Source organism: Vulpes vulpes, chromosome 14, assembly GCF_048418805.1.
Source record: "Vulpes vulpes isolate BD-2025 chromosome 14, VulVul3, whole genome shotgun sequence".
Taxonomy (NCBI): Eukaryota; Metazoa; Chordata; class Mammalia; order Carnivora; family Canidae; genus Vulpes; species Vulpes vulpes.
The window spans coordinates 21,936,280-21,950,057 of NC_132793.1; the positions used below are offsets into that span (position 1 = coordinate 21,936,280).

Here is a 13,778-nt window from a genome sequence, read left to right on the forward strand (position 1 = left end):
GCTGTCCGTTTATTTGAAATATGCTGATTATGTATTGAGGCTTACAGTTGGGACCAGAACTGGAATAAACATTGGTAGTCTGGAGTTTTTCCCCCGGTAATTAGGTTCTTGTATTTTATAGATCTTGTATTCGTAATCCAATGGAAAACATCATGAAAATAGTGAAAGGAATAGGGGAGACTTTCTGCCAACACTATACTCAATCAACAGATGAACAGCCAGGATCACACATAGGTAAGAAGACAAAACTAAGGTTAACACAGCATTGAAAGTAGACAAATTGCCCCTAAAAAAAGCAGAAATTATTATTTTTTTTCCTTTTCAGCTATTCTTAATGTCTAAGATTTAAGTTTATATAAGTTTGTTCTTTGGTTCTTAACAGCTATATTTCATTTCATTAACACATATTTTCCCTTTTATTCCCCTCCCTAGATTTTGCTATAAACAGACTAAAGCTTGCAGAAATTTTGTATTATAAAATATTAGAGACTGTAATGGTTCAGGAAACACGAAGACTTCATGGAATGGACATGTCAGTAAGTAAATCCACTCTCCCAGCCCCTAGCAAGGTCCAAAAATCCTAAGCCTGGAACCAGTGTGTTGAGAAGCTCTATAATGTGTCACGGGAATTAGCAGTTACTGGCAAACTTAGCCAGTATGATCTGCTAGTTGGCCTTAGTGGTCTTTTGCACATCCAGAGCTAGCCACCTCTAGGTAGAAATACGAAATATTTGAAATTCATCTCTGATAGACCATCAATATACTTTCCCTTCAGGTCCTTTTTTTGTCCTTTATTCCCAGCTAGCCAATAATGAGACCCTTCCCAACATTAACCTAATCAGTAATTAGGATATTTGCCCATACCTCCCAAGGATTTTGGAGGAATAAAACGCTTGTTAAGTGCTCGCTTCGGCAGCACATATACTAAAATTGGAACGATACAGAGAAGATTAGCATGGCCCCTGCGCAAGGATGACACGCAAATTCGTGAAGCGTTCCATATTTAAAAAAAAAAAAAAAAAAAAAAAACGCTTGTTAAAAAATTGCTTTGTAGGGTGCCTGAGTGGATCAGTTGGTTAAGCGTCAGACTTGATTTCAGCTCAGGTCATGATTTCAGGGTCATGAAATTGAGCCCCACATCAGGCTTTGTGCTAAGCATGGAGCCTACTTGGGATTCTCTTTCCTTGTTCCCCCATCATTGTTCACCCTCTCTCTGTGTGTCTCTCAAAAATGAAAAAAATTGCTTTTTTTCTCTGAACATTTGATAACTCTGGCCACTCTCTCCAATAGCTTATAAAGGAATTTTTCTAAAAAGTCAATGCAGGGGCACCTGGCTGGATCAGTTGGTAGAGCATGCATCTCTTAATCTCAGGGTTATGAGTTTGAGCCCCACATTTGGTGTAGAGATTACTTAAAAAATAAAATATTTATAAATAAATAATCAGAGCTGTGGGGTATATACTTCAGTTGATTGAGCATGTGACTCTTGATCTTAAGGTCATGAGTTCAAGCCTGCTGGGAATAGAGCTTACTATAAATAAGTAAATATATATGTACACGCACATACAGTTCATAAAAACTCAAAGATCTTACATGGTTTTTCAGTTTCCTCCTCCTGCTCGTCGTCTTTGTTACCACTCTAGGTGTCATCTGAATTTTTTTTTTTTAAGATTTTATTTATTCATGAGAGACACAGAGCGAGGCAGAGACGTAGGTAGAAGGAGAAGCAGGCTCCACGCAAGGGAGTCTGATGTGGGACTCAGTCTTGGGACCGTGGGATCATGACCTGAGCCAAAGGCAGACACTCACCACTGAGCTATCCAGGTGCCCCTCTTTTTGGAGCTCTTATTCCAGTGAGGAACCTTCTGGATTTATCCTTTTTCCTTATTTTCCATTTCTTTGTTATTTTATTCTACTTCTAAGGATATTTACTCAACTTTTCATCATCTGGTTCTAGTGAATTTTTTTATTTTAGCTGTATTTTCATTTCTAAGATCTCTTTCTTGTTCTTTGAGGTTATTAATTTAGATTTCTTTGACATTTTCTTGTATATACTGCAATGCCTCTTCCCTCTGAGTTTTAAAAAAAATTTTTTTTTAAGATTTTATTTGTTTATTCATGAGACACAGAGAGAGAGAGAGAGAGAGAGGGGCAGAGAGAAAGAGAGAGGCAGAGACACAGGCAGGCTCCATGCAGGAAGCCCAACGTGGGACTCAATCCCAGGTCTCCAGGATCCAGGATCATGCCCTGGGCTGAAGGTGGCACTAAACCTTTGAGCCACCTGGGCTGCCCTAAAATTTTTTTAATTTTTAAGAATTTTTTTTACAATTTTAAGTAGGCTCCATGTCCAGTATGGGGCTTGAACTCACAACCCTGAAATCAAGAATCACCTGATCTACCAACTGAACCAGCCAAACACCCCTTTAAGATTTTATTTTTAAATAATCTCTTCTACCCAGCATGGGTCTCGAACTTAGAACCCCAAGGTCAAGAGTTGGATGCTCTGCCAACTAAGCCAGCCAAGCTCCCTTTTTTTGTTTTAATCTTTGTCTTTTAGTTGGAGGATTTCCTCATTTGTTGGATTATTCTTAGATATACCTTATGGTGACTAAGCAGTTTGCTTCAAAGTTTTATAGGCAAGAGTAGGAATGTAAGTCTTATGCGACCATGTAGTATTAGGGACCCTCAACTATTGGTGTCTTTAAGGTTCTTCTGAAATATTTCAGTTTCTGTAGAGAAGTATCTGCTAATCTCTTACCTAAATGATGATGTTGTGGATCAGAGAAAGGAATGGAAACTTGGTTTCACAATGCAATCTGTAGACTTTCACCTAAAACCAGTCTCTTATGCTTGATGTTCTCAAGCTCTGAGCCTCCCAAGAGTTCAGTCTTAGAATAATTCTCCAGATCCCTGTTGGGATAGACTAGAAGCCTATCATCTGACTCATTAGAGTGGGGATTAGATAGAGTAATTCTAAATACTACAGACTTTCAAATCATCCATTCATGTCAGCCCCTGCCTAATCCCTACTTTCCATTCCATCTGTTCCCTCATTTGCTGTGTTTTTCCTAGGTTGCATGGAGCAAATTCGTTAATTCCAAATGTCACTCTTCAGGCCCTTGTTTAACCATCCCACTTTCTACTAAGTAACTTGTCATGTATTGTAGTTTGTAGTTATAGCCCACTTCTCATTTTATCCAAGTTAGTTTCTGTTTCTTATTCTTTTTGTTGATTTGGAATGATACTTGAAAGGATGGCGGGACACCTGAGTGGCTCAGTGGTTGAGCGTCTCCTTTGGCTCAGAGTGTGATCCTGGGTCCAGGGATTGAGTCCCACATCGGGCCTCCTGCGGGGAGCCTGCTTCTCCCTCTACATATGTCTCTGCCTCTCTCTCTTTGTCTCTCATGAATAAATAAAATCTTAAAAAGAAAGAATTATGGTGACATACTTTATAGAACTGACAACTTATGTTAAATCTTTTCTTTTAAAAAAATATTTACTTTAAAAAAATATTTGCTTATTTATTTATTTATTTATTTATTTATTTATTTATTTGAGAGCGAGAGAGCGCACACACAAAAGGAGAGGGAGCCTGATGCAGGGCTTAATCCCAGGACCCTGGGATCATGACGTGAAGGCAGACAGTTAACTGACTGAGCCACCCAGGCACCCCAAATCTTTTTTTTTTTTCCTTAAGATTTATTTATTTTTAGAGAGTGCCCATGAGCAGGGGGTAAGGATAGGGGGTGGGAGGAGCAGAGGGAGAGGGAGGGAGATGATTGCAAGCCGACTACCGACTGAGCATAGAGCCCAACTCAGGATTTGATCTCAGGACTCTCAGATCATGACCTGAGCCGAAGCCAAAAGTAGTATGCTGAACATACTGAGCCACCCAGGCACCCCAGCTTATGTTAAATCTTAAACTCAGTGGTAAACAGGACTTTTATCTTCTTAATAAAATACTTCTCTGGGGACACCTGGGTGGTTCAGCAGTTGAGCTCCTGCCTTTGGCCCAGGGCGTGATCCTAGAGTCCCAGGATCGAATCCTGCATCGGGCTCCCTGCATGGAGCCTGCTTCTCTCTCTGCCTCTGTCTCTCTCTGTGTGTCTCTCATGAATAAATAAAATCTTTAAACAAAAAGAAAAGACTTCTCTGAACTTTTTAGTCTTAGCTGTGATATTATAATACCTTTGATTTTAGTGTTTAACAAATCTGTATGTTGACAAGATAGTTGTGATAAAACTGGTATTTAAACAAATGGAACCCAAAAAAAGGGAACTAATCCTAATGCTTCCTCTTGGTGGGAATATTAACTATTTTATTATTTCAAAGCTAATTGTTGTATATTATTTAATTTAATTATATTTAATTAATTATAATTAAGATCATTTAATTATAAGATCTACCATTGAGCAAAATTATATATGTTATAAGAAAACTATCAGTTTGAGAACTCAAATTTTTATCTTTGATAATCTGGTGTAATATAATACACAGATTATTTTATCTTGTTTCTATACTCATCTTTATAAAATGGCAATGGCTGAAATTGCTGAGAAATACTAAACTATGGTTTTTCTGTTCTCCAAGGTTCTTTTAGAGCAGGATATATTTCATCGTTCCTTGATGGCCTGTTGTTTGGAAATTGTGCTCTTTGCCTATAGCTCACCTCGTACTTTCCCCTGGATTATTGAAGTTCTCAATTTACGACCATTTTATTTTTATAAGGTAAGATGAGAGTTACAATAACATTTAATGTTACCTAGTGTCTGAATTTAGACCGATGCCAATATTATACTTATTGGCATGATTTAGTTAATATTTTGTCATGTGTGCTACTTTCAAGGTAGCGATAGAAAAGTTAGTTTGAAGAGCTAAATCTTTATACCTAAAATATGCCTTAAGTTATGAAAAATGTAGATCATTGGAAAGCTTATACATATGAATTGCTGACTGAGTGGGGTTTGAATATTTTTTTCATGACTTAAGGAAAATTGCTTCTGTATATTTACTTGAATGTTGCTGTGTGTTTTCAGATTTTCTCTTAAGAAATATAGGCAATTTTATTCAAGGACAGTGTTGTTTTTGGCCTTATCTGTTAGCAGTTCATTTTTATTTGTAACATGCTTTTTTCATTCAAGAAGTTAAATGCCTTTGTTTTTTTAGCCACATAAATAATGTATTCTCCTTGAAGAAAAACAGGTAATACATATAAATGTTAATATTAAAACTACACATTATAATCCTAATTATAAATAATAATCACTTAATACTTTTGTGCATATACTTTCAGACTTTGTTCTAGGATTTACTCTTATTTAAATAGAATTACATAATAATAAGCAGAATTCCTTTTAAATACATTATTTTTTCTGTTCTTTTTGAGCTACTGGAAAGAATAGTCTGAGAAGTGACAGTAAATTCAAAATAGCTCTGGACTTGGAACCCATGACCTCAGTTTTACCACTGTTGGGCTTCTGGCCAGTTTCCACGTATCATTTCCTTATTTTTCTGTGTATACAAAAACCAGAAATGTATGTGAACGCATTATGAAGATCTTAAAAACTCCTTCGTAAAATATATTAATAAGACATTGAAACATGGTTCAAGAATATCATTGGTTCTGTGTCATCATAAGACCAAAGGTAGTCATACATGCAAGCCTAGTACAGAAATGATTATTTGATACTACATTACCTTTTCAATTTTCTTTTTATCAGGTTATTGAGGTGGTGATCCGCTCAGAGGAGGGACTTTCCAGGGACATGGTGAAACACCTGAACAGCATTGAAGAACAAATTTTAGAGAGTTTAGCGTGGAGTCACGATTCTGCATTGTGGGAGGCTCTCCAGGCTTCAGCAAACAAAGTTCCTACTTGTGAAGAAGTGAGTATATTTTCTTTGGAGTAATATCTGTATATTTGCTGAACATACTGAGCCACCCAGGCACCCCAGCCTGGAGTAATATTTTCTTTGTATATTTGTATATTTTCTTTGGAGTAATATCTGTTCAAATCCATTGCCCATTTTTTAATCAGGTTGTTTTTTATTATTGAATTATAGGAGTTCTTTATATATTGTAGATACAACTCCGTTATCCAATATGATTTGCAAAACTTTCCTTCCATTCTTTGGGTTGTCTTTTTACTTTTTTTTTTTTTTTTTTAACATTTTATTTTTAAGTAATCTTTACACCCAAGCTGGGGCTCAAACTTAAAACCCTGAGATCAAGAGCAGCATGCTCCCCCAACTGAGCCAGCTAGGTGCCCCCTTGATAAAGCCTTTTGGAACATAGAGTTTTTAATTTTGATGATGTCCTATTTATCTGTTTTTTTCTTTTATTATTTGTCCTTTTGAAGTTTTATCTTAGAAGCCCATTAATTTTATTTATCTTTTTTTAAAGATTTTATTTATTTATTCATGAGAGACAGAGATAGGCAGAGACACAGGCAGAGGGAGAATCAGGCTCCATGCTGGGAGCCCGATGTGGGACTCCATCCCCGGTCTCCAGGATGACGCCCTGGGCTGAAGGTGGCGCTAAACCTCTGAGCCACCTGGGGATCCCCCCCCCCCCCCCCCGCCCCAGAAGCCCATTAATTTTAGCATTTTTAGTTTTCAAATGTCTATGTAAAAAATTAAATATTTTTCATTAATGGTAGTAAAAATTGAAAAAAATCAGAGAAGTTTGTGCCTAATACAAGTGACACATTTCACAGTTTAGTATCAGGTGAGAAGTTGAGTTTTTTCCCCTTTACCTCTGTATTGTTCTTTTGTAACTCCTGTCTTTTCATCCTTATTTGCTTTTCTCCTTACACTTCATGAAACCTGATAAATTTTTCTCTAATCCCAAACTACTGGAAAGACACTATCCAAGACCAGAAAGAACTAAAAAGATGATTTCTTGAAATCTCTCTTCCATGCATCTTTGGACTTTTGTTGTTTTTTTTTTAAGATTTTATTTATTTATTCACGATAAGCAGAGACCTAGGCAGAGGGAGAAGCAAGCTTCCTGCAGGGAGCCTAATGTAGGACTCGATCCCAGGATCCTAGGATCACTCAACCACTGAGCCACCCAGGTGCCCCGCATCTTTGGAATTCTGCTGCAGACTGTGATTAACTAGACAATCTTTAATAGTCATCAATATTTCCATTGTAGAATCCCTTGAGAAAGAAAAAAAGCTATGGACTTGAATAAGAGGATTTGGATGGAAGCCCTTGCTGTATCACTTACTTGTATGTCCTTGGGCAAATTTCATATTTTGAGCCTCTATTTTCTCATCCTTAAGAGGAAATAGATAGTGCCTACCTAATCAGTTTATTTCTAAAAGTAGTCAATAAACTTAAGGAGATAAATTATAATATTAAGTGAGATATATTTAACAATATTGACTATTGAGCACTTTATACAAGTTTTATTTTGTGAATAAGAAAGAGGGAAAGAGGGCAGCCCGGGTGGCTCAGCGGTTTGGCACCTGCCTTAGATCCTGGAGACCCAGGATCGAGTCCCACATCGGGGTCCCTGCGTGGAGCCTGCTTCTCCCTCTGCCTGTCTCTCTCTCTGTGTCTCTCTCATGAATAAATAAAGAAAATCTTTAAAAAAAAGAAAGGAAGAAAGAAAGAAAGAACATTTAAAGTAGTTAAAAAAACCTTTTTCTCAATTTTCTGTTACAAGTGTTCATGAGTGGGTTTATCTATATGTAAAGCAAAAGGTTTTTGTATTTTACAGGTTATATTCCCAAATAACTTTGAAACAGGAAATGGGGGAAATGTACAGGGACATCTTCCCATGATGCCGATGTCTCCTCTAATGCATCCAAGGGTCAAAGAAGTTCGGACTGACAGTGGGAGTCTTCGAAGGGGTAGGTTCAACATGGGTAAAACAATGAACAAAATAACAAAGATAATTTTCTCAAAGAAAATACCAAGTCTTGCTAATATAGTATTATGAAATCTAATTTCTTCATCAGGATTTAAAAGGGCTTATAAAAAAATAATAAAAATGTAAAGGGGCAGTTAGGTGGCTCAGTCAGTTGAGCATCCAGTTCTTGGTTTCAGCCAAGAACTTTTTTTTTTTTTTTTTTAAGGTTTTATTTATTCATGAGAGACACAGAGAGAGGGGCAGAGACACAGGCAGAGAGAAAGCAGGCTTCCTACAGGGAATCAAATGCAGTACTGGATCTTAGGACTCCAGGATCACACCCTGTGCCAAAGGCAGATACTCAACCACTGAGATACCCAGGCGTACCTCAGCTCAGGTCTTGATCTTGGGGTCCTGGAATTGAGCCCTGCATTGGGCTCCATGCTCAGGGCACAGTCTGCTTGTTCTTTTCCCTCTGCTCTTCCCCCCCACTCATGCTCTCTCTTCTCTCTCAAATAAATAAAGAAATCTTCAAAAAAATATATTTTTTTAATTAAAAAATGAAGCGGGGCTTATACCAACACCTTTGTGTAGCCCATTGTATAGTTTCTTATACCAAAGTAATAAGATTTTTGCTCTGATTTTTTTTTCATTTTTTAGAGAAAGAGTCGGGGAGGGGAGAGGAAAAAAATCTTAAGCAGGCTCCACACCCAGTGCAGAGCCAAGTTGGGGGGCTCCATCTCACAGACCTGTTGCTCTGATTTTTAATATCTCTTTTTTAAATTGCCATGTCAGTTGTAGAAAGAGTATTTTAGCATTTTAATAAACCCACAACTTTTCTAAGATTTTATTTATTTAAAGAGCGCAGGGCGAGGGGCAGAGGGAGAGAGAGAATCTCAAGCAGACTCCACACTAAGCATGGAGCCCAATATGAGACTTGATTTCATGATATTGAGATCATGACCTGAGCTGAAATCAAGAGTGGGATGCTCAACCAACTGAGCCACCTAGGTGCCCCAACATACATCTTTTCTAAATGCTAATGGAAAACTCTGTAAATAAGCAAAATACCTACTTTTCAGATGTGACAAAAGTTATGTTCTTTTTCCATGTATGTCTCTGTAGAAAGATAGATATTTGAAGCAGAGGGGCACCTGAGTGGCTCAGTTGGTTGAGCATCCAACTCTTTTTTTTTTTTTTAAGATATTTTTTTTTTTTAAGATTTTATTTACTTATTCATGAGAGACACAGAGAGAGAAAGGCAGAGATAAGAGATAAAGGCAGAGAAGCAGGCTCCATGCAGGGAGCCCAATGTGGGACTCAATCCCGGGACTCCAGGATCACACCCTGGGCTAAAGGCAGGTGCTAAACTGCTGAGCCACCGTGGCACCCCTAATCTTTTGATCACATATCCCTGAACTAACTTTAGATGAACAAGTATTCATTTTTCACATAGCTCTTGATCCTTTTTTGGACCATAATTGTGTGTGCGCGCAGGCACATGCATAGTCTTTGCTTTACATCTAGTGCTAGATTATAAAAATGTGCAAGCTCTGCATACAAAACAATCTTCATAAGCAATGGAAATGATTAGGATTATTTTGTGATCTTTAAGAAATCTTACTGGGTGCCTGGGTGGCTCAAGTTGAGTGTCTGCCTTTGGAGAGGTTCATGATCTCAGGGTCCTAAGGTCAAGCCCCACATTGGGCTCCCTGCTCAGCAGGGAGTCTGCTTCTTCTTCTCCCTTTGCCCCTCTGCCCTTTTTTTGCTCTCTCTTGCACACGCTCTCTCTCTCTTCCTCAAATAAATAAGTTAAATCTCAGGGCACCTATGTGGCTTAGTGGTTGAGCTTGTGCCTTTGGCTCAGGTTGTGATCCTGGGGTCCTGGGCTCAAGTCCCACATCTGGCTCCCTATAGGGAGCCTGCTTTTCCCTCAACTTATGTCTCTGCCTCTTTATGTGTCTCATGAATACATAAAGTCTTTAACAAAAAAATAAGTAAGTAAATACTTAAAGTCTTTTTTTTTCTTTTTTTTTTTTTTAAGATTTTATTTATTCATGAGACACAGAGAGAGAGAGAGAGGCAGAGACACAGAGGGAAAAGCAGGCTCCATGCTGGGAGCCTGACCTGGGACTCAATGCGGTTCTCCAGGATCAAGCCCCGGGCTGAAGGTGGCGCTAAACCGCTAAGCCCCTGGGGCTGCCCCTAAAGTCTTTTTAAAAAATGCAACCAAGAGAATCAAATAATGGAAAAATCCTTAGAAAGCAATTAATATTGAGCATTGACTCTGGGCAGAAAAAGACAATTAATTAATTTGTATATTTATTAGTTGTTCACTGTAACTTTTCCACGACTGGGCTAGGAAAAGATCATTTGAAGGGGTTTACAGCTAACTTCATGGCTATAATGTGAATCCTCTATTGAAATGTCAGCTTTTAACATTTCTAATCAGATTCAACAAGCTGCCTTAGATTTCTTGTGTGTAAGGATCCAGGTTGGGACGCCTGGGTGGCTCAGCCGTTGAGTGTCTGCCTTTGACTCAGGGCGTGATCCCAGTCCAGGGGTCAAGTCCCACCCACATCAGGCTCCCACTTGGGAGCCTGCTTCTCCCTCTGCCTGTGTCTCTGCGTCTCTCTGTGTGTCTCTCATGAATAAATAAATGAAATCCAGATAGACTCCCATTAGGGATAATGGGAGCTACAATAAAACTTAATACTTTTTCTACTGAGGTTGGGAAATCAGAGCCGCTTTCATAAGCCCCAGAATTACAGAGAGATTTTTGTTAAACCATGACTATTTGTCCACCACTTACCTCATTAATACAGAGAGCTGTCAAATCATTGCCAGAAGTAATCTTTATACCTCATAAGCATGTTTTGAAAATATATTATATGGCTGTCTAGTTATCTAGTGAGTGTAAAAATAAATAGTGAAATGTTTTTATTTTTTTTAACATTTACTTATTTAAGTAATCTCTTCCATTCTGGGGCTCAAACCCAAGACTCCCAAGATCAAGAGGCCCATGTACCACCGACTGAGCCAGTGAGGTGCCCTGAAATGCTTTCACTTAAAAAGCATAGTATATGAGTGCCTGGCTGGCTCAGTCAGTGGTTTGGGGACCTCTTGATCTCGATTGTGAGTTTGAGCCTCATGATGGGTATAAAAATTACTTTTAAAAATTTTAAAATAGGGACGCCTGAGTGACTCAGTGGTTGAGCATCTGCCTTCAACTCAGCGTGATCCTAGGGTCCTGGGATTGGGGTCCTGGGATTGAGGTCCTGGATTGGACTCCCTGCAAGGAACCTGATTCTCCCTCTGCCTGCCTCTCTGTGTGTGTCTCATGAATGAATGAATGAATAAAATCCTTTTAAAAAATTTATTTATTTATTTATTTTTTATTTATTTATGATAGTCACAGAGAGAGTGAGAGGCAGAGACACAGGCAGAGGGAGAAGCAGGCTCCATGCACCGGGAGCCCGACGTGGGATTCGATCCCGGGTCTCCAGGATCATGCCCTTGGCCAAAGGCAGGCGCCAAACCACTGCACCACCCAGGGATCCCAAAATCCTTTTAAAAATTAAAAAAATAAAAAGTTTTAAAATAGGGAGGCTCAGTGGCTTATTTGGTTGAGCATCTGCCTTGGGCTCAGGTCATCATCCCGGAGTCCAGGATGGAGCCCAGTGGCATTGGGTTCCCTTTCAGTGGGGAGTCTGCTTCTCCATCTGCCCCTCCCCCCACTCGTGTACTCTGTTTTTCTCTCTCAAATAAGTAAAATCTTTTCCAAAATAAAAAATAGGGGCGCTCAGGTGGCTCAGTGGTTGAGTGTCTGCCTTTGGCTCAGGTCGTGGTCCCAGAGTCCTGGGATGGAGTCCCACATCAGGTACCCCCCGGGGAGCCTGCTTCTTCCTCTGCCAATGTCACTGCCCCTCTCTCTGCATCTTTCATGAATAAATAATTTTTTTAAAATAAAAATAAAGAATAAAGGGGCGCCTGGAGGGCTCAGTTGGTTAAGCATCTGACTCTTGATTTTGGCCCAGCTCATGATCTCAGGATCATGAGACTGAGCCCTGCTTCTGCTCTGCGCTGGACTTGGAGCCTGCTTAGGGTTCTTATTCTCCCTCTCCTGCTCCTCCTCCTGCCCCACGTGTGCGTGCATGCACGTTCAAATAAATAAATAAATAAATAAATAAATAAATAAATAAATAAAAGTTAAAGAATAAAAAAAAATTTAAAGAATAAAGCATATCATATTCCTGTAAAGAAACAATGGATTGGGGAAGGTAAGGAAGGTTTAAAGATGTAGGGTTGTAAGGGGCTAGGGGAACCTTTGCATTTGGTAGAGAGGGAAAGCTGCTCCTATGGAAGGATAGCATTGAAAATAGATATAATCTATAACCTTACTTTCTTTTTGATCAACACACTACTGCCAACCCTCAGATTAAGGCAAGTTAATCATATCACCTTTATGTATCTTTATCTTCTAATGGGCTTATAAAAGATGATTCTGTACCTACTAAGTGAGAAAGCCATAGTACCTTAAACTGCTTATGTGTGGGCATATTGGAAGAAGCAAAACTGTGAACCAAATCACTGATTTTCCTTATTTACTAGATTAAATTGAGGGACAGAAGCTAATTGGACTACTTCAATTTAGTGGTCACTTCATTCTACCTCTCAACCTCTACTTTACCCTTAAAGTTTTGCTCCTTTTTTCCTTTTTAAAGATTTTATATGGGCAGCCCCGGTGGTGCAGCAGTTTAGCACTGCCTGCAGCCCGGGGTGTGATCCTGGGGACCCGGAATCGAGTCCCACATCGGGCTCCCTGAGTGGAGCCTGCTTCTCCCGCTGCCTGTGTCTCTGCCTCTCTCTCTCTCTGTGTCTCTCATGAATAAATAAATAAAATCTTTAAAAAAAAAATAAAGATTTTATATATTTATTCATGAGAGAGACAGAGAAAAGGCAGAGACATAGGCAGAGGGAGAAGCAAACTCCTCGCAGGAGCCCAATGTGGGACTCGATCCTGGAACTCCAGGATCATGCCCTGAGCCACCCAGGTGTCCCTTGTTTTGCTCCTTTAGTAGTAGGCAGGAGTTCGGGAAACCAAGAAGATGAGTTATAATTTTCACATGTAATGACTTTTCATTCTTTCACTAGATTTTCTTATATTTCATGAAGACAGAAGCCATGTTATTTACTGCTAAATCCCTAGTGCTTAACATAGTAGCTCAATATCTATTTTTTGAATGAATGAGTATGATGGATTATTTGGGAATATGATTAAACTGTTTTAAATTTATTTTTCTTTCTATTAGATATGCAACCATTGTCTCCAATTTCTGTCCATGAACGCTATAGTTCTCCTACTGCAGGGAGTGCTAAGAGAAGACTTTTTGGGGAAGACCCCCCAAAGGAAATGCTTGTGGACAGGATCATAACAGAAGGAACAAAATTGAAAATTGCCCCTTCTTCAAGCATTACTGCTGAAAATATATCAATTTCACCTGGGCAGAGTCTTCTAACAATGGCCACAGCCATAGTCACAGGGACAACAGGACATAAAGTTACAATCCCATTGCACGGTAACATTTTAATGCCTTTATCTTATATTTTTTCTGAATTGGTTAATAATTTAAGATTTGTCTTGCTGGATTGGATCACATGGCATTTTTAACCCAGTTTCTTTTGAACCTATACTATTTTTTTTAATTTATTATTTTAGAGCAGTTTTGGGTTCACAGCAAATTGAGTAGAAGGTACAGGGGTTTCCCATGTACCCACTGCCACACATACACAGCTTCCATCACCATCAGCATCCTGCACCAGAATAGCATATTTGTTAACAATGGATGAACCTACATTGACACATCATTATTATCCCAAGTCTATAGTTTACATTAGGGTTCACTCTTGGTATTGTACAT

At 38.9% G+C, this 13,778-nt stretch overlaps 1 protein-coding gene and 1 non-coding gene across 9 annotated transcripts in view; both read left to right on the forward strand.

Moving 5' to 3' along the window:
• RBL1 (RB transcriptional corepressor like 1) overlaps window positions 1–13,778 on the forward strand; it is a 60,536-nt gene that overhangs the window by 21,961 nt on the left and 24,797 nt on the right. For all 8 annotated transcript variants that reach the window (XR_011996922.1, XM_026009736.2, XM_072735922.1 and 5 more), the window contains 6 exons: window positions 122–234; window positions 433–536; window positions 4,591–4,728; window positions 5,721–5,885; window positions 7,726–7,858; window positions 13,170–13,436. Coding sequence is in view for 7 of the 8 variants with exons in the window: in XM_026009736.2 (XP_025865521.1) it covers window positions 122–234; window positions 433–536; window positions 4,591–4,728; window positions 5,721–5,885; window positions 7,726–7,858; window positions 13,170–13,436 (920 nt within the window). In the remaining variant the exon portion in view is untranslated. The remainder of the gene's footprint in view (window positions 1–121; window positions 235–432; window positions 537–4,590; window positions 4,729–5,720; window positions 5,886–7,725; window positions 7,859–13,169; window positions 13,437–13,778) is intronic.
• LOC112928273 (U6 spliceosomal RNA) lies at window positions 901–1,007 on the forward strand. The gene has a single exon (XR_003236720.1). It is a non-coding gene; the product is annotated as a U6 spliceosomal RNA (small nuclear RNA).